The sequence below is a fragment of the Pogona vitticeps genome, chromosome 1 (genome assembly GCF_051106095.1).
Source record: "Pogona vitticeps strain Pit_001003342236 chromosome 1, PviZW2.1, whole genome shotgun sequence".
Lineage (NCBI taxonomy): Eukaryota > Metazoa > Chordata > Lepidosauria > Squamata > Agamidae > Pogona > Pogona vitticeps.
This window is the reverse complement of record NC_135783.1, coordinates 54,058,210-54,086,062: the sequence shown is the minus strand read 5'-3', so window position 1 is coordinate 54,086,062 and position 27,853 is coordinate 54,058,210. Positions and strand designations below refer to the sequence as shown.

Here is a 27,853-nt window from a genome sequence, read left to right as displayed (position 1 = left end):
ATGGGGGTTGCAGCCTGGGGGTACACCTGGACCCGATGCTCACCATGTAAACCCAAGTGGCGTTGATAGTTCACACTGCCTTTTTCCACCTTTGGCGGATTGCCCAGCTGCGACTCTACCTTGACATGGGGGCGCTCACTACCTTGGTACATGCGCTCATAATCTCAAGATTAGACCACTGTAACGCGCTCTACGTGGGGCTACTTTTGAGGCTGATGCGGAAAAATTCAGGTGGTGCAGAAAGCAGCGGCCAGACTCCTTACTGGAGTGAGAAAACACCAACATATTTCTACTGTTCTGGCCAAACTGCACTGGCTGCCCATCCGTTTCTGCATTGACTTCAAAGTTCTAATGCTTACCTATAAGGCCCTAAACGGTTTAAGACCTCGATACATGGCGGAGCACCTGTTCCCACCAAAATCTACTCGGGTCACCCGCATGAGTCAGGAGGTGAGGCTGAGGAGCCTGACGCCAAGGGAGGCCCAGAGGGAAAGGACACGAAGCCGGGCCTTCTCGGCGCTGGCTCGCCTTTGGAAGAACCTTCCTCCGGAAATTCGCGAGGCCCCAACGCTGGGTACTTTCAAATGCCAACTGAAAACATGGATGTACATCCAGGCTTTCCCTCCTGTCAACTACTGATTTCTTTGCTATTTATTATTTATTTATTCCTGCACTGTTTGTTATTGCTGTATGCTAATGTTTTTATGTTTTTTAATTGTTTTTGATATTCTGTAAGCCGCCCAGAGTGGTAGCATATACCAGATGGGCGGGATATAAATCGAACAAATAAATAAATAAATAAATATCACACTGTTGAGAGGGAACAAGAGCGCAGAAAAATCATGTCAAGTGGCGAGTCCCTTGAACGCATAAGTACAGTATTCTGGAGTCAAAGCTACCAGAGGAATTAACTTTAAAGTCCTATCCGCCCCTTGTTCCGTGAAATAGCCCAAACGCCGTCTTCAGCAATCCGGTTTCTAGCCAAAGGCCACTGGAACGGCCGGTGATTGAAATACGACGACTCAGGGACGAAGTGGGGTAGCGAGAAAGCAGCTTACGTCCAAGTGGGATCATTAGACTGACCAACGCCTGGGCGGCTGCCGCCAAATCAGGCGCCTAAGAGGACGCAGCAGCAGCAGCAGCAGGAGGGCGCGGGGGAGGGAAGAGCCGGGGTGGCTCGGCCCGAGAAAGTACCCGACGTCTCCATGGCGACCGTGGACGGAACAGCATGGCGACGGAAGAGAAGGAAGGAGGGGCCGCCGCCTCTGCTGCTGCCGCCGCTGCGGGTAAGAACAGCCCTCCCGGATGGTGCAAGAGGAACTCAGTCATTCTCCTTGTGTCCCTGGGTTGTGTGTAGCAGGGAGCCTTCGGCGGAGGAGAACGGGACGCCGGAGGTACAGCCTGGCCAGCAGCTGCTGCCTCCTCCTCCTCCTACCGTAGGCGCCCCTCCCTTGCTGCCCCACCGCCCGCTGTTCCCGCCCCCACCCCCGACATTTGGCGGTCCTCCTCTTCGGCGTTCTTGATCCTCAGCACTTGCCCGCATCGGCCGCTTCTTTCCTCAGTAGTTGCAGCAAAATGTGGTCGTCTCAATATGTTTTTAACCCTTCCAGCTCTTTTGAGTATCTTAAATGGGCCATGACCTTATATGCCTACCCCTAAAATAATGTTATTTCAAACGTGAAACATCGCCACCAAAAACAAAACCTTTATACATAAAAGGGGAAAGTGTTTTAATTTTCAAGTTGGTCTGTTATTCTTACTAGTAACTACTCAAGATTAGGCATGATAAACCGACCTTTAGCTGCACAAACAAAACAAAATATAAACAAACCCACAAATCCCGGAATTACTTTAAAGTTAACCAGCATGGAAGTTGTTTTTGCATTAATTAAACATACAACAGCTGGAATCATATTGGTGTTCATGTAAGATTTGTGTAACTTGCTGCGCTATGATGAAGGTGGTGGAGAGCATCCCAACTGTGTGGTCAGGTGTATGACTGGACATGTGACCACAGCGAGCCCTGCAAACTTTAACCAAACACCAATACAATTCTGAGTCACATTTGCTTCAGTTGAGGCTGCGGACCTGCCCCAAGCTTTCAGATTCTGTGTGTCAGATACGGTTTTTTTTTCCAATTATGCTTGCCTTCTCTGATACACTGATATGCTCCTGGAGGCACTCACCACTTTTTGAGATTAGATGTAAAAATGCTGTATTTAAAACTTAATTGCTTTCTGGCCCTATTTTAACTAGCATTGCTACATGGGTAGAGCATCCTAGGAACATGTGGAAGGCTTTAAGGCTGTATTTATAGGTGACACTTAAATCCTATAAGAATACCCTTAGCACAACACACAATAGCTATTATTGCTGTTATTATTACTGGCAAATTAGCATTAAACAGCATTAGTTTTTCTTGCCCATTCTTTAGTCAAAGATCCCACCCCACAGAGTTGCATATAAAATTCAGTACCATGACAATTTCTGTCATTAGGTTTATAATCTGAATTATCACACAAGAAAGAAGAGATAAGTAATGGAGAGGGTAGAGTGATGGATTAGGCTTCAGTAGGGTTCAAATCCTTGCTCAACCATAGAAACTCACTGGGGATGTAAAACTGGTAAAACCACTTATTAAATGTCTCACCTTGAAAGCTGTGTTAGGGTCTCTGTAAGTCAGTTCTGACTTGACAGCATATAGAAGGTAGAACAAAGGTCCTGATGGTGGGTGGCCCCTCCATTGCTGGTTTGGGAAACTCCCTTTCTTTTGGGAGAATGACTCTTACTGCGAAGAATGAGGTTTGCAGCTTGGGGGTCCATCTGGATCCAGTGCTCACCATGGAAACCAAGGTAGCGTCAGTGGTCCGCTCTGCCTATTTCCATCTGTGGCGAATTTCCCAGCTGCGTCCCTATCTTGATGTTGGGGTGCTCACCACTCTGGTCCATGCACTTGTAGTTTCGAGATTAGACTACCGTAACACAGTCTACATGGGGCTACCTTTGAGATTGATGCAGAGGCTTCCAATGGTGCAGAATGCGGCGGCCAGAATTCTCACTGGGGTGTGAAAATAATCACCATATTTCCCCCACTCTGGCTGCCTTGCATTGGCTGCCTGTTCGTTTCCACATTGATTTCAAAGTGTTAATGATGGCATATAAAGCCCTAATGGTTTAGGGCTTTGATATCTAGTGGAATGCCTCCTCCCATCTAAATCTACCCTAATCATTCATTCTAGCCAGGAAGGGCGGCTGAGGGGACTAACGCCAAGGGAGGCCAGGAGAGAAAGAACAAGAAACCAGGCCTTCTCGGCGGTGGCCCCTCGCCTTTGGAACAGTCTCCCCCCAGAGATCTGTCTGGCTCCCTCACTGGGTGTTTTAAAGAGCCAACAAGACCTGGCTCTTTAGGCAGGCTTTCCCTCCTGTCACCACTTGAACATTTTTCCCATCTTGAACTATGTTACTACTGTTGTTTTTTATTTCATTATATTGTTTTTATTTTATCTATCATTGTTAGCCACCCAGAGTAGACTTCGGTCTAGGTGGGTGGGGTATAAATTTAATAAACAAACAAACAAACAAACAAACAGTTTCAGGATGCAGTTCTTGCAATGACCAGCTGAGGTGAAAACAGTATAAGTACCCTTCTGTAATTCCTACAGTGGAACCTATGGAGGAACTGACTCACCAAATCCTCACTGATTCAGTGAATCTACTTTAGTTGGGATTTACTGTACTAAGAAACAGAATTTCAGCCAATAAAGGTTAAATGATACAAAGAATGTGATGGGCTTTAGGTCACATGGATAGTTCTTGGACATTTTTCCTTGTGAACAGGCTTGTGTGTTTATAAGTGCAGAGCATTTTGTAAGTTATGTCAATATTTTCTTGTTACTTCGGTTTCACTATTCAGTTATTGTTATCCTGAAATAACTCCTGCAAACATTGTGCTGATATATTTACCCTGTAGTAAGCAAGTATTAGAGGTATAGCACAAGCATTTATGGTAACAAAGACATTTCTGAAAATCAATTGTTCCACATCAGTGTAAAAGTATATTCCTTCATTTATATTTTCTACGTCTACTTATTTGTTTAGCAATGCTGAATATTACATTATATAACTCCCTGTGGAAGTCTTGATGCTGCTACTGCTGAATACCCAGTGCAAAAATGACTTATGAAGCCCATATAAATATACAAATCCAAATTCTGGTTTTCATTCTCCATTCCTACATTCTGTTGGAAATGGTTCCAAATAAAGTTACTTCCTGGCAAGATACAAAGAGGTAGAAATGTTTCTCGCTATCCGATTAATAGAGGGAACTATGTGAAAGTTTCAGTTGTAGTTGTTCTTGCCTCTTCTTTCCTCATCCAAATTTATAGTCTGATTCCTATTCTACAACACATGTTGTTTCCTGAGAAAGAAATTGAGACAAGTAGTAGCAGGGGTGTATGTATGTACTAACTACAGTGGTGCCCCGCATAGCGAGGTTAATCCATTCCGGATTAACACTCACTATGAGGAAACATTGCTAAACGGGACGCAAAATGCCATTGAAACGCATTAAACTTAGTTTAATGCGTTCCAATGGCTTCTATACTCACCGTTAAAAGCAAAAGCAAAAAGCAAAGCGTGCTGCTTATATACCGCCCCATAGCGCTTCAAGCACTCTCTGGGCGGTTTACAATTTAATTATGCAGGCTACACATTGCCCCCCCAGCGAGCTGGGTACTCATTTTACCGACCTCGGAAGGATAGAAGGCTGAGTCAACCCTGAGCCAGCTACCTGGGATTTGAACCCCAGGTTATGAGCAGTTTTAGCTGCAGTACAGCAGTTACAGTTACAGTTAAGTGAAGTTTCCTCATAGCGCCGCCATTTTCGCGCCCTTGGTAAGTGAGGCCAGGGCGCGAAAATGGTTGCAGTGGCCATTTTGGGTCATCCGGCGGCCATTTTGGAGCCGCTGAACAGCTGATTTCCTGGCGTTGCAATGCGAAGATCGGTAAGCAAAACGCTTACTGATCTTCGCAATGCGAGTTTTGGCCATAGAGGCCATCGGTAAGCAATCGCATTAGCAATCTCAAAAAGGCTATGTTTTTAGAACTGATAAAATGTCCGACTGCTTCACACAGATCATTGTTGTGTCGCTAAGACTGTGCAGTGGCAATACAATCCACCCTGATTTTTTAGCATCTCTGTGTTTAAGAGTAGTCGTGTGACCAGATAGGTGGGGTATACATGGAATAAGTAAATAAATAAAGAGTATCACTGTTTGATTCCTTTTTATTGTATGTGATTTATCCTGTGTGATGTAATCTGCAGTTGTTACAAATGAACAGTCTGAAGTGAAGAGTTCCAGATTCTCAGATGCTGGTGTATAAAAGTGTGGGGTAAGATCAGAAAGTCCACTTCTGTAAATAGGGAGTACCTAAACACCTGGTGGTGGGAATCTCAAAGTGGAAACTAGGTACTGTATTAGAAATATTGTTTAAATTCAAGTTCAGATAGAGAATTAATACCTACTCATAAATACCTTTGGATATATGTACAGATCAGTAGCCACCTCTGCCTGAAATTTCATCTGTTGAATGTATTTGTGAAGGCTTGGATGGCCGGGTTGCTGTGGGTTTTTCAGGCTCTTTGGCCATGTCCTGAAGGTTGTTTTTCCTAACGTTTCACCAGTCTCTGTGGCCGGCATCTTCAGAGGACAGGAGTAGCACTCTGTGCTCTGGTGCAGTTTGCGACTGGTGAAACGCTAGGAAGAACAACCTGCAGAACACGGCCAAAGAGCCCGAAAAACCCACAACAATCACTTCATCTGTTGAATTTAGGACTTTTACTCACTGGAAAGATGTTAATTAAACAGCATCACCTAGTTCTCCCTAAGTGTTTTGCTAGCATAGCAACAAAATGTAGTTCTCTATTTCACAATGTAATTTAATGAACTATAAATACTGTAGTACTAGAAGATGATGAAAACCATGGGTGGATTATAAATATGAACAGATATGATCACATATCTCTGCTGGCATGTTGCCACTGGCTTCTTGATAATTTCTGTGCTCAAGCCCTGAATGATTTAGGACCTTGATACCTGCCGGAAATCTCTCCTCCAGAGCAGCTACCCATCCAACCCACTCCTCACACTCTTTACTGTTAAAAACTGTAAGACCAAAGGAGGCCAAAGGAGTCATCACTAGAAACTGAGCATTTTCTATTGTAGCCCCTCATTTATGGAATAAATTACTATTTGAGATTCGCCAGGTTTCCACCCTCCCCACTTTGTTAAAACTCAAAAAATGGAACTATATAAAGCAGTCTTTTATTAATGTCCTCTTTTGGACATCTTGTGTTTTAAATCTGGTTTATATGGACTTTGGTGAGTTATGTTGTGTTTTATTGTATTGCATTGTTTACTTGTGTATTAATTTACTTTTAATTTATTGGATTGTTCGTATTTATGTATAGGCTGTTAACTGCTTAAAAAGTGCATATTGTGCTGTTGGGCAATATATAAGCTGAATAAATTAAAAAATAAAATATGCATAACTCATATATGTGGCAGTGGAAAGGACAACAGCATCACCTAAATACAGAAGCCCTCCACATCTTTTGTTGTTGTTGTTTAGCCATTAAGTCGTGTCCGACTCTTTGTGACCCCATGGACCAGAGCACGCCAGGCCCTTCTGTTTTCCACTGGCTCCCGTAGTTGGGTTAAATTCATGTTGGTCGCTTCGATGACACTGTCCAACCATCTCGTCCTCTGTCGTCCCCTTCTCCTCTTGCCTTCACACTTTCCCAACATCAGCATCTTTTCCAGGGAGTCTTCTCTTCTTATGAGATGGCCAAAGTATTGGTGCCTCAGCTTCAGGATCTGTCCTTCCAGTGAGCACTCAGGGTTGATTTCCTTTAGAATGGATAGGTTTGTTCTCTTTGCAGTCCAGGGGATGCTCAAGAGTCTCCTCCAGCACCACAATTCAAAAGCATCAATTCTTCGGCAGTCAGCCTTCTTTATGGTCCAGCTCTCATTTCCATACATTGCTGCTGGAAAAACCATAGCTTTGACTATTCAGACTTTTGTCGGCAAGGTGATGTCTCTGCTTTTTAAGATGCTGTCTAGGTTTGTCATCGCTTTCCTCCCAAGAAGCAGGCACATCTTTAGAAATGGCCAAATATAGTTGCAAATTATATATTGAATTCAGATAATAGGAAAGCTTGAAAATATTTCATAGGTCTTAAATGTTTACATATAAGACACTCCTTATATTGATTTTTAAAGGATTTCTAAATCTGGAAGACTCCCTATGTATTTCAGACTAGCTCTATAAAGCTTCAATGTAGTGAAAAGAAAACTTAATTAGTGAAGAAACGTTCACAGCACTGGAACTTACACAGAGCTTCCCTAATGCATGGTTGCTTGGATACTTAATGTTAGTGTCATTCCTTAAAAATCAGTAGAATTTACAATCAAATAAATATCAAGAGAGACTTTCCCAGTTGTGATACCTATGAAGTGTCACTTGTATCTTGAGAAGCAAAGCAATATAATGTTGCAAAGCAACATTGTCTTCTACAGTATTGTACTTTTTGCAAGAGTTTAAGTGTCAGGCATCTGATGTGCTATTGCCTGCAGTAGATATTTTCTGCTGCAGCTATGTGTTCTGTCACTTTCCATGTTGGGTTTCTGTCATTTTTATGAAGCCTAAACTAGTGGCTTCAGTGTGTTAGGTATCTGAGTTAGGCTGTGGAACCAAAGGTTGGGAGTTCAGTTCCCCACCATGGATTTCAGAAAAGCCAGCTTGTGTGGCCTTGGGCAAGATGAACAGTCCCAGGGTAGCCTGGAAGAAGGGAATGGTAAACTATTTCTGAACACTCTCTAACTAGAAAACCGTGAAAATAAGTCAGAATTGACTTTATTGCACCCAATTATTATTATTATGCTAGAGGTGACCATATGTGTCTTTATTTTTAAAAAAAGCAAACTGCAATAGAGTATGGAGTGAAACTGATCTATTTATATATGCACTCGGCTTCTGTTAATAAACCTTGGAAGTGTATGTATATATATACATATATACAATATATATCTTTGAGGCTTATAGTTTGATGGAAATATTGTGAGTTCTGTGCTGTTGTCAGAAGACTATAAATCCCTGATTCTTTTGAAAAGAACCATGATTGTTAAAGTAATATCAGATTGCCGCAACTGTGCAGTATATAGATTTTTAGCAGCTACATCACACTGGAAAAGAGAAAATACAGGACAGGAATCCAGAGAGGGAGAGACAGCTGATTTAAAATACAGTATATGCTTATGCTTAAAACCCATCTCAATGGACTCAATATTAGCCAAGGTTTTCTGAGGGCATTACCAAATGTAAAACACTAAAATAATTGTGTTGTATCTGCTGTCGTATTTCTCAGCTGTATTTCCTTCCTAACTAACCAGATCCACCTTACAAGCTTCAGAGGCAATCAAGAGTTTCTTAACTTGTTGCCATGTTCTTGCTGTTATCTATAGCCTGAGGTTAATTTAGCCATCTCCATTGCTGTTGTTTATAAAATAAAACCATCTAGAAATGAAACAGAATTTCAAACAGGGATCTTAAAAGTTATTACCAGGTGTGAAATGCTAGTCTCCTTATTTTTGACTATGTATAATTAACAATTATGTTGGTTGTTGTAGGGTTTTCCAGCTGTTTGGCTGGACCCTTTTGTCCAGAATATGGCCAAACAGCCCGAAAAACCTACAACAACCATCGGATCCCGGCCATGAAAGCCTTCGAGAATATGTTTCTGCTGCTGTTATTTTTAGCCAACAGTTCCTTTACCCACTAACCACTGCTACTTTTTCCTGTGCAAACCTTCAACAGAATAGGTCTGAATATTAAACAGAAATCATTACTAGGTGTGAAATACCACATTGACTCACACAATATTCAACTTATACCTACTAACCAATCACTTCCTCTTTCTTTTGGGGCATGTATAAATGTATAAAAATTTGCCATGAAATCTCATGCTCATGTCTGAGGAAGTGGACTTAATTCACAAAAACTCACAATTAAAATATTGCATTTAGTCTTTCAGGGCCACATCTTTGTCTTTCATTTTTCTTCTTTTGTTTTGGCCTGATATCCCACTGCTGGTTAATGATCCTAGGATGAAATTCTATTGCACTCCATTCATAAGCACTTGGTGAATACAGTTATTCAACCAGATGTGGGTACAGCTAATACAGCAATTCCCAAGATTTTAAGTATCACAACCCTTAATGACCCTTTTGTCCAAATATGATACTGTCCCAATTACTCCAGCCCACTATGAAAAAAGTCTGAAATGGGCATGGAGCAGGGATAGGCTATTTCATTGTTTGTTAAATACAGTAGTTTGCAATAAAGGTTATGTTTATTCTTTGAACTGCAATTGTGGGACTCCACTGATAAAGATGGAAGAAGTTGGGGTCCTCTTTTCTACCCATTTTTCAATGCAAAGGTCTAATTTCTTCATATCTCAAATTTAGCAGCTCTTTGGTGTGCAAATCTTTGTCATAAATTAGCAATCAGGGAAGTATTGCTGTCATAAGGTAGAGTCAGACTGTTATTTAGTTTGCTGTTTGGAGTGCCTACAGCATGGTCTGGGTTAATCTATTTGCCTGCAACCAGACAATGTACATGAGATCATGAACCGGCCAACCCTGCTCTATGCCTGGATCAAACTTTTTTTAGTGGAGTGTTTGTGAAAGCAGTTTATTTGAAGAACTCACAGTATGCCAAGGCTAAAGATGTGACTAATATGTCACACTATGTTTTTCCTAAGCTGATGGTCTGCACCTTCTCAAAGACCACTTAAAACCTGGGTTTTCCAGAAGTGGTTAAAACAACAACTGCAATCAATTTAGTAACTAAAACAGAATTAAAGTGGGGAAGAATCTACTGAAGAACTAAAGAGCTTGCTCACTCTTTAATTGCATTTGTGGCTCTTTGAAATACTGATGCTCCTATGTAGTAAATTTGAAAAATATAAAGGACATTAAATTATGATGGATTTTTAACATTTGCAGGTTTTTTCCCCTTTTATTTTGCAGAGTCTGTAATAGCAGAAATCCAGAAGAAAATCACAGATGCTTTTGAGGTGTTTGATCATGAGTGTAATAAAACTGTGGATGTCAGGTTTGGAAGATCTTTTACCATATTTTAGCTTGTACTAACACTGTTTATCTTAATAACACTAGTTAAGAAATCTCTCTTCAATGTATATTGGTTAAGAAAAGTAATTATTTATTTTAAAAATATGTTTACAATAGTTACTTGCATAATTACTTTGCACTATGTGGTGTAAGAATAATATAAGTTCAGTAACAAACGACTGTATTTCAGTTCTACGATAGAATGTGTTCTTTGAGTTGTCACAGCATTATGCAATTATATCAGCATATGAAGTTATTTATTTATTTATTTATTTATTTATTTATTTATTTATTTATTTATTTATTTATTTATTTATTTATTTATTTATTTATTTATTTATTTATTTAATTTATACCCTGCCTATCTGGCCCACCGGACCACTCTAGGCGGCTTCCAAATATAAAATCAAATAATAAAACATAGACAAATACATAATAATCAAACAAGAACAGCAGTAAAAATAAAAAGGAAAAGTAAGAAAAAATCAAGAAATTAGAAATGGAAAATTGTCTTATTTGGGTCCAGTAAAATTATGTGAATAATATATCACAATTGAACAATAAAGCCTTATCTGGGCCCAAGCCATTTCTTCATAAAGTTGTCTGCTTTCATGTCTTCTCTCACTACTTGTATGTGTTCCGTGTTTCTGCTAATTTTATTGTTTGTATGTTGGTGTGCCGGTGTTTCAATGGGCATAAGTTATTTGATTTCTAGTACTTCATTATTATCTCTCACGCTGTTAATAATAAATTATGCGTTATAATCTTATTTGGTGTGTCAAAATAAACAGTTATTATTGTGGGATTTTATTTAATATTTTATTATTTTACTACATTTGTTACACACATATATTTAACAGAATTTAGTAACCTCACAACCTATCATAAATGAGAAGATATTCCTACTCTGCTGCTTTACTGCCCACTAGTTGGGCTAATTTCTCTGTACTGTATATACAACTGAAGTATAAAGTAATCAATGGTGGTTTAGCTGAAATAGATTTGATTAATTTTTTTATTCATTATTCTTTACTACTGTATTTTATATACTAACTGTTCAGTCTACTGTCTGTTCCATTGATCTCCACTCTCTTTCTTTGGGTTAGTGTGTGTGTGTGTGTGTGTGTGTGTGTGAGAGAGAGAGAGAGAGAGTATTGTTGGCATTTATCCTTCTCACCGTCCACTCACCTTTTTGCTGTGGTCTCCACACTCCCTTCCTATCGCTTCGGAGCACCCAGTCAGCAAGCCACTCTTTGACCTGGCAACGAGGCTCGTCGTTCTGCCTCCTGCCAGGAGTGGCTAGTCGACCACAAGCTCCACAGTGATAGAGAGGGCGTAGCCCACAGCAGCAGCGGAAGATGAGTGGTCATCCGCCCCCCCCTCATTATGTCCACCTGTGTGGGGGTATTAGTATTCATATATGAATACCACATCACTAATAATGAATCCTAAGACAAATGAATTTAAGAAATCTCAGAAAAGGGGATTTCCCTATTTCCTTCTTCTCCCTGAAGATACCTGTATCCCCAGAAAAGCCACTCTTGAGTATTGAGTGGATGGTAGTTTCTGAGGACTGGAGTACAGAGAAGTGCTGGGGGAGACATCTGGTCAGATTTTGAGCCGAAGAAAAGTTGCATCGCCCTGTAATTTTGCTAATAATTATATTCTCTTTCAGAGAGATTGGCACAATCATTAGGTCATTAGGCTGCTGCCCAAGTGAAGGTGATTTGCATGATATGCTTGCAGAGGTAATTCAGATATTATATAGGTTCTCCTATTTTATAATTTTATCTGGGAAATCTGTACTCTTCCTCTGAATTGGAAGAAGTTAGAAATATAGTATGGAAGAATTATGTTTAACAAATGAGGTATCTAACTTTGCCTTATAGCCATTCATAAGAACCAAGCTACAAATTATATTAAACATTACAGTATATTAAGCATTTTTATTGGTCTATAGTATTTATGTGCTTGTGCGTGGTATGTGAGTATTTATTTTCCATTGTTGTTAGCCACTCAGAATAATGCCTTGTAACTCGATGGGAGGGATAGAAATGTCACAAACAAACATGTGAAAGGTAGGATTTTTGGATAGACTGCAGGCAATCAAGTGGGGCAGAGTACTGGCAATGTGTCCTCCATCTTGTTGCTCCTTGTATAACTTACTCTTAGTCTATGTCAGGGCAAATGAACCTCTTCTGATTTGTGATTTATTTAATCTGGAGTAGGGTGAGTACCAGCTAAAATTCTGATCTCCCACTGACCAAGCATCAGCATATATGTTCCTCCTTATCTTCTGTTAATGTAAAGCTTGTAATGTAATTCTAGCAGCCCAGACAATGTAGAGGAAACTCCACATCTATCTAGTAAATACCAGGTTTCAGGAAATACTGACCTGTGAAATGGATGAAGTAGAAAAATGGCTGGATACTGTTACCATCTCAAAAGTGAATGCAGTAATTCACTTTACTTTTGTAAAAAGAGCACTTCTGTAACTATTTCTTAAGGAGGCTTTTAAATTTCCACTGTCCCTGTTTTAAATCTAATGTTGGTGGAAGGCACTAGAAAATTTCCGGTAAAAAAAAATTCAATTTTCATTATAATGCAATGTTTTTATGCAATGTTTGTTTCACGTAAAACTATTATAATAGCTATTACTCTGTGGATACTGGAAAGAAAAATGTCAAACCGTCACAATTAATTTTGAAATGAATGAATTACATAAGGAGAGCATAAAAAAAGCATGTAAAAATACTATTCAACATGGGAAAAAAGTCTTTTTTGAAAGATGTTCCAAGGGAGTAGCCCTGTTATTTTGTTGTAGCAGAAAACAGAAAAAACGAACGAACAAACACTTTTGAAATTTTCAGGCTAAAATATTTATCATGAAATAAGTTTTTTGGAGGACTAGAGTTCCTGTCATCGGATTTAAGAGCTATTATATCATAGAGAAGTATATACCCATCCACATGTAGGGGTACATGCTCAAAATACGAAACTGGTAAGTCACCTCTAGTCACCAAAAGCTGATGCCATTATAAACCAATTCATGTTCAAGGTGCCAGAGGAAGGATTTATATCAATGGCCTATTACCACTAGAGGACAGTGTTGAGTTGTTGAAAATTTCTATTTCTCTTGATTTGAGCATGTCTTGGGAGTACAGTGAATTAATAAACTGACTTAACTTAAATAGTCAATGCAAATTTCAAACCTCTTTTACTGTAAAATTGTAAGAATCCTCTATTAATTAGGTTTTCTTAATTTTAAGTTATGAGGATTCTCATTTTAATTTATCAGTGATACTGTTGGAATGTTTTTGATTTTTGAGATGGAAATGCCAGTTTATTCAGACAGCAAAATGCTTTATAAACATTTTATAGAAACACATCTACTTATATTTAGAAGTTCTTCGGGAGAAGGCTTATTGGATACAATATGTTCAGGGTTCAATTTGTAACTTCTTTAAGAGATGGAGATGTCTAAAACCTTGAAGAACTGCTGTTAATCAGTGCTAATCAGAAAATATTGAAGTAGATGGGCTCACAGCCAGACTGTGATATAACATAGCTTCCTCTAATCCAAAGATGCCCTCAGAAACCCTCAAACTACTTTTTGAGAGTTTCAAGTTCAAAACGTATTTTGAGATTTTGCTGTGAGAATACTTTGAAGGAAAACTGCTCCTGGTTCACATCTGACACTTTCCCTGAAGATTTTACAAACCTGGAAGGGAAAACTGTGGTCCACAGGCTGCATGCAATCTGCAGCCTAATTTCTTGATGGACACAGAGTGGGGAAAAGAAAGAGATAAGGTGGGAAAAAGGCAAGGAGAGAAAAGAGGTTGAGTTGGCATAGAGAGGAATAGCTACGGTATATAAGGCTACATGTTACAAGTCTGCCATAGTTGGGCTGCAGCTCCCACCCACCCTTGGCTGTGCCCCTCCCCATGATGTTTCCTATGATGCAGTGGCCCTTCATAGGAAAGGGGTTCCCCTCACATGCTTTAAATACAGTAGTTAATGCGCCAAATTGTTGTAGGAACAGTGTGAGTGTAGCCTCTGAACAGGCAACTTTAAAAGAAATGTTGATCAATAGAGAAAATGTGCTTGTGCACCCCTTTGCTTGTAAAACTGAACTCAAAGAAGGAAATAAAAGGAACAACCTATGGCAGAATGGGAGCCACTGACCCCCTTCTCTCTGCTACTGGTATCAAAATGCCCATTGCCTTGCCACTTGTCATGGTCTCTTTCAATCAGAGGAATAAATGTATTTTATTTAATAATCTTCATTAAGTTCCTCTTTCACTGCCACCAACCTTCAGCTACCCCATGTGGCTGTACTTGCCCCTTTATTCAGGCCCTTATAACACCTTCTACATAGCCAGCCCTCAAGTATTGAATTCAGCATCACTCAGCTTGGATAAAAATGATGATGTTTTATTAAAAATAATTGTATAAAAAGAACGTTGTTTGTTCTTAGGTTTTAAATTTATTCAGTACAGTCCTCTCTGTGTACTACGTCTTCCCCCCTCAATCTCCCTCACGGCTGCTTTCTCTAACTTCAGTGTCAGAGCCCAGACTAAAAACTCCCCTCTCCCTGATTTTTCCACATCAGACTGCTCAAAAACCTTACTAACACTCCACTCCTCTAGTTTTTCCCAACCAACCTGAACCATTCTTACCAATATTCCATGCTTCTCATTAACCCCTTCCCATTGCATACTTCCCCAATCATTGCATTTCAAACAATACATTTACCATCACAATGCATTTATTTATTTTATTTACTGTATATACCACCCATCTGGCAGCCTGGGCCACTCTGGGCGGTTTACATCAGCTAAAACAACAAAGTAACAAAATAATACATATACAAAATATTAATAATACAATTGGGGCATAAATCAAATATCATAAAGTGCAGTAAAACAAGTACGATACAACAAATTACAGTTAAAAGCATAAAATATAAATATTTAAATATAACCATGTGTCACACACTCTAAATGTTAGGCTACAGCTCCAGTCATCATCAGCATTTATTGTGTGGGCTAGGATTGATGGGAACTGCAAGCCAACGAGATCTGGAGGGCCATACATTTCCCATCATTAACATGTGGCTTCTTCACTGAGGCCTTAAGACCTTGCCTTGCCTTTACTGCCTTTATTTTGTTATTTCATGCATTTAAGGGCTTGTTCCAGGCCAATTAGCTTTTACTCCTGTTATCTAGCATGTCATCTAGATTACATATTGACATTTTCAAAATAATGTTTTTAGGTAGAAGAAGAAGAACCAACTGGGTTTATACGTTTGGAAAAATTTCTTCCTATGATGACTAGAGTACTAATGGAAAGAAGGTAACTGCAAAAGTTTTCAGAGAGGGATAATTCGCATCTTGCATTTGTGGCTAATTTTAATTATGATTATTTTTAGGTGGTTAGATAAAATCATAGGGTTTTCAGTGTACAGAAGTATTCAGAAATGGCTTGCTGTTGCCTTCTGTGCAGTATTAACAGTTACCTTGTGTTAACAGTTACTGCCATGTTTAAGGATCCTTCCCCAGTGTCAACTTCCACAGCAGTTGGTGCCTGATAGCTGCTTTCTAGGAGTCTCACCATTGGAACTAGCAATTACAGTACAGTATCTTCTGCTGATGTAAACATTAATCCTGAAGAGGGTGGATGGTTCTTCCTCTGGTGTTTCAGCTTTGACTATTTCACCCTGCTAGGAGTCCAGGCTCATAATGGAGTCTCCTAATGGCATTGCTCTCGGCTTCCCTGACTCACTCAAACCACTTCACTATGTTGAAGTGTGCACCTATGAGTGGCTTGATGGCACACAGTAAAAACAACAAGAAGAGATAAAATCAGGTTTTAAAGAATAAAATCATTGTGATAGGAAAACATTCCCAATATTATTTTTTCCAGCAAATCTTGAATTCCCATGATGTCCCTGAAGTGTGACACTCTTAGTTTCATTGCTATGACTTGGAACCTCATTGTTTGACTTACTGGCAAAGAAAATAAAGCTCCAGTACAATATTTCAAATAATTCAGTTTTCTTCACTGTCCTGCTTTCACGATCTATACATAGTAATGAAGAACACAGTAGTGTGGATTATCTTGGCTTTTGTTTTCAGTGACACATCCTTGTACTTGAGGATCTTTTCTAGGTCCTTCATAGCTGCCCTTACAGCTTTTCCGATTTCTTGGCTTTAGTCTCCATTTGATTCGATGATTGGACCAAGGTGTACAAAATCTTTAACAATTTCAATTTCTTTGTTATCAACCTTAAAGTTATATAGTACTTCTATAGTCATTATCTTTGTCAACTGTTTTGTTAACTGCGTTTACAGTTTTGTTTGCTGTTATTCCCAGTTACTGTATATGGATGTGAAGGCTGGATGGTGAAGAAAGAGTAAATAATGGCTTCCTTCAAAATACTGTATAATGTTGGAAGAGAGTTTGGTGGATACCATGCATTGTCAGAAAAACAAATAAATGAGTCCTTGATCAAATCAAGCCTGAATTCTCTTTAGAAGCAAAAATGACTAAACTGAGGTTGTAGTAGTTTTGTTCTTCATGAGAAAACAAGACTCACTGGGAAAGACAATAATGCTGGGAAAACCTGAAGGCAGCAGAAAAAGAAGACAAAATGTGGCCTTAGGTTTGCAAGACTGGGCAAGTCTGTTAAAGACCTTATGGAAATCACTTACTTTTTTATAGGGTTGTCATAAGTTGGAAGCAACTGGATAGCATATAACAACAACTGCAGACAACCTTATTACAATTATTCAATGTGTTTTAGAAATGGTGCCTGAGAATAGATTCTAAGATGAATCCTGTGAGCCACTAGTAAAATAAAGCCCAGGGCATTGTTAATTCCCTTTTAATATTGCATGTTTTTATTTATTTATTTATTTAAATTATTTATTTATTTAACTTATATGCCGCCCACACTACCCGAAGGTCTCTGGGCGGCTTACAGCATTTAAAATACAATAAAAAGGCAAAATGAAAGGGCAAAATAATTAAAATGCAATTTTTCCTAATGTTTATTGGAAAAATCCATTCTTGAATTGGATATTCACTTACATGATTTTTTCTCCTTAATGTTGTTGATTATTTATGCTGTTCCCCTCCTTCTTGTCAGTCAGTTTCTAAGATTTTACTTAGTGTGGAATGTACCATAAATTAAGCCAACAAAGTGATATTCCTCTCTCAATTTTATGATTCAACAGACAAGTGTGGCAGTATAAATGTTACAGTTCTTAAACAAGGAACAGGAAAAATAGTCTTCTACAGTAGGAAAGCAACCTACAGTATTAGATTCTTATTCAACACTATTTATTAATTTAATTATTTCAGATACCGACCCATTCCAGAAGATGTTCTCTTACGTGCATTTGAGGTTTGTATCAATAAAATTCTACTACTGGGAAAAATGACTTTCATACATTGAAGTACAACAGGTTCTATGACATACTCTCATTCTTTTAGGTTTTAGATCAGAATAAATGTGGACATCTTACTAAAGATGAGTTGATCAAGTATATGACTGAAGAAGGTAAATATACTTACTGTATATGTTCTAAAATTAGCCAAACATTTGAAAAGGTAATGCCATCTTTATATCCTGGCCATGACCATGTGACAATTTACAATACTAGGGATTTGTAGATGGAGACCTTAGATTAAATCCAGCCCCTGTGAATGCATTATGCTGTTCCATTGTCAGCTCAACAGTATGTGGAGGAGAGTCAATAGCTGATATTGTAGCATCTCCCATCAGAAAATGTTGGATAGACAATGAGCCACATTCTTCCTTTCTCTCCTTAAATGGCCCTTCCAATAACTCTAGGTACTGCTAATCTGGGATTTTTGTACACCATATTGATTCATTCTGCATGCCTTCCCAACAGTTCAATATAGCCAGTAAACAGAGAAATATAAATGGGATATGGAGAACACAACTTCTAATGCATATCACTTTCTGACACTTGATATTATCACACCCTGTCTGTGGCAACTGTAAACAATGAGATATTGCTCCCAAACCAGTCTCCCAGCTTCTTTTAACAATAAATTTTCATTCCAGTAATTCTTTTCCCATTTATTTACCTTGGATGATAAGTTGAACAAATCCATAACTTTGTTTTTCATTATGTGACTGAAGTACTGTATTCTTGCTTTTAGTACATAGTGGCTAAGATTCAGTAGCGGAATTTATGGCACATAAAGCAGTTGCAGTGGTTATTCATAAATCAAAAATTCTTATTCCTCTCCTCCAAAAGTCTTGTGGTTCCTATGTGACCCCTTTCATCAGGAGGATACTGTTGGGGGCCACAGGGCTAGAGGAGCTTCTAATTTCCAGTAATCACCACCGCCAGTAATATTCCCAGAGGTGGCAATTTTTGAAAATTAAAGAGCCCATGGCGCCAGTGGCTTCCCCAAGATTAAATTCAAGACCTTTAGTGGGAGAAGGAATTGGAAAGATTTGATTTGTGGAAGACCACCACAATTTATGACATCATTAGCCTTACTTATCATAAAGTCCCACTACTGTATTTCTGTAGCATAAATCCCACTACTGTGATTTCTTTATCTCTATTCATTCACCTTAGTACTTCTTCATCGGTCATGTTCTTGGTTCAGCAAATTCTTATTGTCCTGTGATAAATCTACACTTCAATTTCTTTTTTTATAGTAACCTGTATTAAATACAGTAGAACTGAGAATACGTAGCAGCATCACAAACTTTACTTTTTTGTTGCATCTTACATTTCTTATCTTAAGGAAAGGACTCTGGGCCGTTTCTGTTCTAGCATTTCTTGTATGGCTATAACCCTACTGCTCATTCAACCAAATTCAAAATTTCATATTTGTCAAGATGCTCCACACTTTCATTTGAATCTGTAGATGCATTTCGTTAGACTTCATGCTTTTCACTAATTACCACCAATTTTGTTTTCTTAATTTTAGACCATGTTCATTACCTATACCTTTGATTTTATTGAGTAACTTTTGCGACCACTGATGTAAATTCAGCTAATAATAGTCCATTATCTGCATATGGATGTTAGCAGTGATGTATGATGAACCAACTATATTAGTTTCTAATTTGCTTTCAATCTGAGCTCAAAGTGCTAGTCTTGATCTATATAATTCTAAACATATTGGGGGCAGGATATCTTAAAGACCACCTTCTTCCTTATGTCCCTGCCTAGAATTTGAGATTTTCAGTAGAGACCCTGTGTTACAAGTCCCATCACCCAAGAAGCTAGGTTAGTTCTGCATATGAGACAGGGCTTTCTCTATTGTAGCATCTCAACTGTGGAACTCCCTCTCAAGGGATGTCAGACTTGTTGCATCTTTTGTGAGCTTCTGGAAGGCAGCCTTCCTTTGTAGGTGCCTTTGTAGTGGTTTTAAAACTGTTTTTTTTTTAAAGAATTCTGACATTTAACATTGATTATTAACATTCTTTATATGTTTTAATGGAATGATTTCATCATTTAGTGGTTATATATTGTTTTGGGAACTCTCATGGGCTGAGAAGCAATTATTCAATAAACAATAAATAAGTTTATTGTTGAAGATGGCTAAGTAGGGCAAAAAAACCCACACAATTCCTTGTAAACATTTCTATTTCTGCTGCAGGTGAGCCTTTCACACAGGAAGAAATGGAGGAAATGCTCTCTGCTGCTGTAGATCCAGAAACAAATACTGTTCGATACAAAGATTACATTTCAATGATGGTTGTGGATGAGAACTAAGTACTTCATGTAGCTCATTGGTTTGAACTTTCTCCTGGATACCTGTGAGTTAACTTCACTAGAGTTCTTCTGAATCTGCCACAGGATTTTAGCGAAGACCTCACAGTGAAATCATTTATGTGTGAAAATGTTGTTCTTTTTACTTAGAAAAATGCAAGATTTCCAAAACTTAGTTTTAAAATGCCAGTCTGTTTGGATAAGAGAACAGAAGTAGAGCTAACATTTTGCAAGGAAAACACCTGTGTGTGACTACTCACATGTAAGTTACATTGGCTAGTGACCTGTTCCTAGTCTCAACTAGAATGGACCCATTGATGAGATTTATGTACGTGTTGACTTACCATTCAATCGGTATACTCTTTCGCTGAAACTAGCATTAGGGCATTCAAATCAGCAAGGCTCATTCCCAGGTGATTGACTATCACACTGCACTTACTAAATACATGTACAGGAAGCCACATTGAAAGCAGTGTGAGTCATTTCCAAGTAAGCATGTATAGGATTATATTGCACATACAGTAAAACAATAACATTTGTGAGGGAAAAAAAGCATACAAATGATTTGTTGAACTTATTCCAATGTAGACAAAACTAGAAGAAGCAAGAGTTTAAAAATCCATGGGGATAAGCAGAAGAATAATGTCATGGTGAACATTTTGAAGGAGATGCAGACTGAGGCCCCATTTTCTAAGTTACACCAAATAAAGCTGATGGCATCAGATTAGCAATTTTAAGGAAATAAAACATTTCTAACTTCCCTTCAAAAGTCCCAAAGCTCCTATGTAATCCCTTTCCCTACTGGGAAGCCATGGGGACTGCAGCCTTTAATTACTGCAGCTTGCCACAGCTGGGGTGATTTATTTGTGGATGTGATTTTCAGTACTTAAAGACTTTCCCTTGTCCCATGGCCCCTAATGGCTTCCAGATGCCAAAGAGACTCCATGGGAGCTTACTAATGGGAGATGCAGTCCACTGGGAGTTGCAGTTCAGCAACACTTGGAGAGCCACAAGCCACAGAGCCTGATGTACACTAAAAGTGACTTTGGCAGTGAAGCTTCTTTAAGAAAGTTACACAGCTTAAGGTTTGCTAAGAAAGTTATGCAAAGTTCTGCAGAAATCGGTGGGGGAGCTGTTGCTGAACTCAAAGAATGTAAGCAAGGGCTCTTGACTTCGGAGCACTGTTTTCTCATTGTCCAAAGAAAAGCACTTTGAGACATGTTGCAACACTTCTTTGTTCACACTATATGTTTTAATTTATTCATCCTAGGGGACTTGATATACACTCAAGAAGATTCTCCTAGTTAAATTATATCAGTGCTAGAGTTTTCTTCAGAGGTTAACAACATTATACAGTCTTGTTGACACTCTTTAATACTTATTTAGGAGTAGATCGGAGAGGCTGCAGTTAAGAGCAAACTCCATTGTGTTTAAGGCTTTTTACAAACATACTTGGAGACACATACCTCCCCCAGAGTCAGCAAATAAAGGAAAAGCAGTAGATAAGGTAAGTATAATCAGAAGGCTTCCATGTAATATGGACCTGTAGGGAATTTAAGTGAAAAGCAAACAACATGTGGGACACTTTATTTTTACTGGGCCAACTCATGTTCAGATTGCTGCAGGCTTCATGTCCTGAAGTGGGTCTTATGGCTCTCCTTTGTCTCCAGGGCCCTCTTGCCCATCAGCTTCTCAAGTGATAATCTCCTTACCTCCCTAGCACTCCCACCTCTGTTTTCCTTTCTTATTCTGTAAATAGCGCACAGACAAGACCACTTGTCACTGGGGCCTCTGTGTGCTGCTGTTGCTGGAAGCATCCCAAGGATTGCGTGTGAACATTCCATTACATCATAGCAGCCAGAGGGTGAGGGCACCAAGGCACTTGGAAGATTGAGCCTGTAGTGAGTATTAGCTGTCCAGATAAGATCATAATCCATAAACATATGATCCAGGGAGTGGAAATATTTGTGCTAGATAAAGTATTGGTTATAGAATATATATTGTCTCTTCTGAAGGAATGGACGGGAAAGGAGACTCGGGGTTTGCTTCTACATTATTAAGTTGGACTTCAAGGAGCAGGTCACTAGTGTTTGTGCACATCTTTTCAATTAAAAGTAACTGCAAAGTATGTCATGAAAGAGGAAACATCTGTTTTATAAGACCTACAAGGTAATAGAAAAGCAAGCTTATCCTATGATTTCTGCATCTACGTTATTATGCTACCTTAGCACAAACTGCTAATATTGGTGATGTAATACTGCTGAATTGCTATTAAAATTTCCTAAATTTGTGTTATGTTACATATCTCTACGAAGAACTTCCTCATGCCATTTGAATGTTGGTATTATTTATCATCTCTCCCATGTGTCATTGGCCAGAATCCTATTGGTATTCATGTCATGTTTGTGTAACTTGCAGCTGATTGCAGTTAATACATTTGTATATATGACCAGGCAGGCAACCATCTCTGACCCTGGCATCAATTAGCAGCAGTTAGCTGTGGCAACTTGCACAAAATGTACATGAACACCAACAGGATTCTGCTAATTGTAATCACGTGAATGTTACTGCACCTTTATTGGCTGCTTTTAGGCTAAATAGCGCTGACATAGAAATATATAAATCATCGTTAGGTAAAGTTTATCCCTCCAATTGTTACCAGAATGCAGGTCCCAGGAGTTCTAGCTATCCTAGCCAAGGTAATGACGAATCCTGAGAGATGGATCCAGCACTCAAAGGTTGCCATTTCCCCACCTATGGTTTTGATAGAGACAAGTCAAGGAGGCATTTAAACATTACTCTTAAATATATGGTTTGTCTACACAGAAAAGAGATTATTGATAGTAAGTCTTTTTTATTTCTTCTTTCCTTATCCTACCCCATCTTGGTAATCCTTTCTTAAATTAATTGTTTTAACTAATATAGTAATTGTATGATTATATATATTTTATATCGATTTATTTTATGTTGTAAGCCGTCCCGAGTAGACATGGTCTAGAGGGGCGGGGTATAAATTTAATAAATAAATAAATACTAAATAAATAAATAAAATAGTAACAGGAAATTGTGATTAATAGAAACATCAGAAAACCCTGGCACAATGAGGGACATACACAACAGTGTAGCAGGGAAGAAAGCAAAAGGAGGTCTGTATAAGTTGAAATCTGTCTGTATAACATTGGGTGGAGCTCAGAGTTACATGGACCCTCTGAGTTCTCATTTGAACTATGAATCCTATTTTAGGTCTTCCTAATAGTATCAAAAACTGTCAGTGCACAGCTTTAGAAGTTTTTCAGAACTTATCCTGAATACCTTACTAATCTAAACTGTTAATCAGGTAACAAATATATTCAAGAGAGACAAAAACACTTTGGTCCTGCAAAAAATATTTACCGTATGGCAGAGAAAATAATGGCTGGCATAATAAAGAGGACATTCAGTCAATTTTTCTTACATGAGTGTTTTTAATATTTGACCAGTGCCTGCATGCAGTGAACTAAATATGAACTTTAAGAAAAACACAATCAACTTTTGCTCTGCCAGTAAATATCAGAAAGCTCAAACAATGTTTGAACAATGAAAGTTTATGACTTTGGTGATCGTTTTGGGGTTTACAGACAACTCTATTAACAGGGCATTTAAGAGATAGAGGGAGAAGACTTTGTCCTCAAATACCTGCAATTCATGCAGTCCTTGACCTGTTAATCAGGCTTTTTTGAGACAATTATGAGATTTACATGGCATAACTTTGCTGTTTTATAGAGAATATGGCTGCTGCTAATGTGCTAGCTAGGCTGTGTTTTAGCTGCTTCCCTGGATTCAGAAATGGTTTAAATTACTATTATCATCACTATTTTGCAGTGTCACGTGCTTTAAGAATCTTGTTCAGGGAGTAACTTGTTGTACATAAAATCCTTTTGGATACAAAGTCCACTACTGAATAGAGAGTTAAGTGTTTTTAAAGCCACGGAAAACTAACACATTTAAGACTGTGCAACTGTGTTTTGGATTGAAATAATATATTGACTTATCAGTACATTACTGAAATGCCTTTCTTCACTCATCACTAGAGGCTGAAAAGGTTACTTTTTTGCAATGCAACTGCCCTCAGTCAATATGGAAATGTTGAATGAGGAATTCTGGGAGTTGTTATACAAAAACTAACTTTCTGAAGCATTGTAATCCAGCCTATGTACTTAAAATAAGAAGCTAGCATAAATATATAAGTCTTTAGTAGTTAGTAGCTGAAACCTTGTTGCTCATCGTAGTGAAGTACATTAGAGCCAGTGAGGATTTGGTGAGTCAGTTCTGCTGATTCAAATAGGCCTACTCTGGCTACAACACTACACAAAGCATCAGAATTTCAGGCATTATTGTGTAAAACAGGCATTGGAAAACAAGAAAATATTCACAGTCTTATATCAACTATAATTGACCTAATGAAAGACAACTAATATACTAAATCTCATAACTCACTCTCTTAATACTTGGGATAACTAGAACAAACATTGCCTTTTGAAAAATCCACAAGCATTCAAATTAATCTCTAACCTTCAAAACATCAATGTCTACAATGACTAGGAAAGAAGAACAGTGATAGTAGGAAAAAAAACATTTATAAAACAATGGGGTTGAAGAACCATGCATTTTGAATATTTGTGGTTTTTATCAAGATTCTCATATAATATACAATATATACTATTAATATCAATATATACTATTTTCATGGAAGTCAAACCATATGTTATGCCATGGTGAAAAGGTGAAAAGTGAAAAGGATAAATCATTGAAGAATGTTGGAAAATATTTCAAAAATATCATTCAGCTGCTGTTTGGGTGCACAGTTGTCATCCTAGTTCGAAGACTAGCACCAGCTTCATCAGGCACATCTGAAGGCGATGAGCTTGCAAAAGAGTCTTGGAAGCCATGGGTCTGAGGGTTAAACTACATTTCTAACTCATCATTAGAAGAGAGAATTTCTTAAGTATTAGAAGGTCTCTAATTGTCACAGCAAACGTTTTTCATGGCTCCCATAATGTTCAAGTTAGCTTGCCTTGCTTTGTGATTGATCATCAGGAAGTAAACAGGCTTCCTTGGAAGTGCAGATGCCAAAGACTGCTGGGATCATATCTTTCTGACACTAATGCTACTTCAGATTCAAAGGATGTGCTATTTGTAACATATAGTGTGACTATGAGCACAACTCTAGACGCTTTCTACCAGAATAGCTTACATATATAATTGCATTAGGTGTCATAGGAATATACAGTGGACCTTCTTTAGAGAAACAGAATCACCACATTTTATCGCAGTGCTACAGTGACTGGTTTTAGTAGAGAAGTTATATTTTATCTAGTTGAATATTTGCATCCCCCGCTTCCACAGTTTGGTTGAATCATAGTTAATCCTAGTATCTGTTATGGCTTAAACTATACTAAAATCTATTGTAGGGTCGTATCTTGTGACCGTAAAACAGATCTCTCACACCTATGCAAATAATTCAGGTGTATGTTTCTCAGAAGTTAAAAACCAGTGGCACTGTGATTGCAACACAGGGCAATCCAGGATGTGGTAGTACTCTACTACAAATCTCTGTTTGTGATAATAGAGCTGAATGAAGGCTACACAATAGCCAGGCCTAGTGTATTGTGCCTTGAACTGAACATTGAGCTCCTAGTTTTAATTCAAAATACTACTGTACTCATTTATATGGTTCTGGAGAAAAATATACTTAACTATTTGAATGTGAACCCATGAATGCACTATTATGAGACATCAGGCTTTCTTTTGCTAGAATATCTAATTAAAGGATAAAGAATAATTGCAATTGTTGCCTTCTGTATCTTTAATTTCTTCTTCAATTAAATTTTCACTTAGGTTTTAATAACTCCTTTCCCTGCATACAATGCTAATGACTAATTAGCCCGAGTTACATTTCATTTCAGTGCAATAAACAAGTAATGCCACCATTTATTAATTTTTTCTAATAAGAGTAGCAGTGGAGCACCCTTGAATGCAATGAGTGAATGCAAATTAAGACTGAAGAGCCAAAATATAATGAGAAAAACGGCTTTGATTGGTTTTAATCTGCAAATGCTCTACTTGTGGGAACCTTGCTTTCACACGGTAGTTAAGAAGGCCATATATGAGCTCTACAGTTCTTGGTTAAAATTTTAACACACTCATAATGAGCTCACTTGGTATCCTTAGGCAGGTGCCAGGTGCTTCTGTCATCAGCCATCTCTCATGACAAAATAATAATACTGATCAGGTTTAAAGGATTGCTATTAGGATTATAGAAACTAAACTGGATGTGGCAAAGCAGATTTGAGCCATAACGGTTGTGTGAGCAGTGATACACTGATCAGCCACAACATTAAAACCACTAACAGGTAAAGTGAATAGCATTGGTTATATTGTTACAATGGCACCTGTCAATGGATGGGGTATATTAGGCAGCAAGTGAACAGTCAGTTCTTGAATTTCATGTGTTGGAAGCAGGAAATATGGGCAAGGAAAAATATCTGAATGGCTTTGGCAAGAACCAAATAGTGATGGCCAGACAAGAGGGTCAGAGCATCTCCAAAACAGCAAGTCCTTGTGGAATGTTCTTGGTATGCAGTGGTTAGTACCTTCCAAAAGTGGTGCAAGGAAGTGAACGTGTCAGGTTTGCAGGTGCCCGAGGCTCATTGATGCACATGAGGAGTGAAGTCTATCGTATCTGGTCTGATCACTGTAGCTCAAATTACTGAAAAATGTAATGCTGGCCATGATAGAAAGGTGTCAGAACAAACAGTGCATAGCAGTTTGCTGCATATGGGGTTGCGTAACTGCAGATTGGTTAGAGTGCCCATAATGACCCTGCCCACTGCCAAAAGTATGTACAATGGGAACGTGAACATCAGAACTGGATTATTAGTGCATAATGGGGCACAGCAGAACTTAAAATACAGCATGAGCAAGAGCATTTGTACTCTTCCAAAGCTGGGAAGCACTTTTAAAAAAATCACAACTCCCAGAATTTTGAGTCAGCATGCAGAAATATCCACCTTCTTTGCCAGACATTATTATCTTGACAAGGGGACATACTCAGTGCTGTGGTAATAACTTTGGAAGGGCAAAGGGCTAGTGCCTTAGTCAGGACCAGATCTTTTATAGGCTGATGGTTCTTAATTGCTTAGTTGGAATCAAGCACCACCATCAAATTCTTTGACTTACAGTACAGATAGTGCACAATACAATATTGTTCCTGGAGAAATCTGTCTCCCTTACCTACTATGAGTATAGCTGCTAAACTCAGAGAGACAGAGAAGCCCGGGAATGGGGGTTGGCAGATGATGTGAGAAAATGCCTGTTACGCCTGACACTGTGGCCAGGGTGCTTGATCGCTGCCGTGCCACCACCTCCTCCTTGGACCCTTGCCCGGCCTGGCTAATCAAATCAGCCAGGCCTTTAACAACAGAATGGGCCACGGCTATAATTAATGGGTCTTTCCTTGAGGGCAGATTTCCATCTGCCCTGAAGGATACACTCATTAGGCCCATCAGGAAGAAACCTAGTTTGGCGGCGGACGAAATTGGCAATTACAGGCCCGTCGCCAACGTTTTTTTCCTAAGCAAAGTGGTGGAGAGGGTGATGGCCGATCAGCTGCAAGCACTCCTGGATGAAACAGATGCCCTGGATCCATTTCAGTCGGGCTTCAGGCTGCGCCATGGTACGGAGACGGCATTGGTCGCCCTGTGTGATGACCTATTGAGGGAGGCCGACAGGGGCAAAGTGTCTCTGTTGGTCCTCCTTGATATCTCAGCGGCCTTCGATACCATTGACCACGGTATCTTCCTGGGGAGGCTCTCCGAGCTGGGAATAGGTGGCCTGGCATTGTCCTGGCTCCGTTCC

General features: G+C 38.9%; 1 protein-coding gene across 1 annotated transcript; it reads left to right on the top strand.

Moving 5' to 3' along the window:
• The first annotated feature begins 682 nt into the window (after window positions 1-682).
• DRC8 (dynein regulatory complex subunit 8) lies at window positions 683-22,257 on the top strand. Its single transcript, XM_020787909.3, has 7 exons — window positions 683-1,286; window positions 10,089-10,173; window positions 11,866-11,938; window positions 15,466-15,545; window positions 17,556-17,598; window positions 17,688-17,754; window positions 19,845-22,257. Exons 1-7 carry the CDS (start codon window positions 1,229-1,231, stop codon window positions 19,958-19,960), a joined length of 522 nt encoding a protein of 173 aa, XP_020643568.1. The 5' UTR covers window positions 683-1,228; the 3' UTR covers window positions 19,961-22,257.
• Window positions 22,258-27,853: the final 5,596 nt, after the last annotated feature.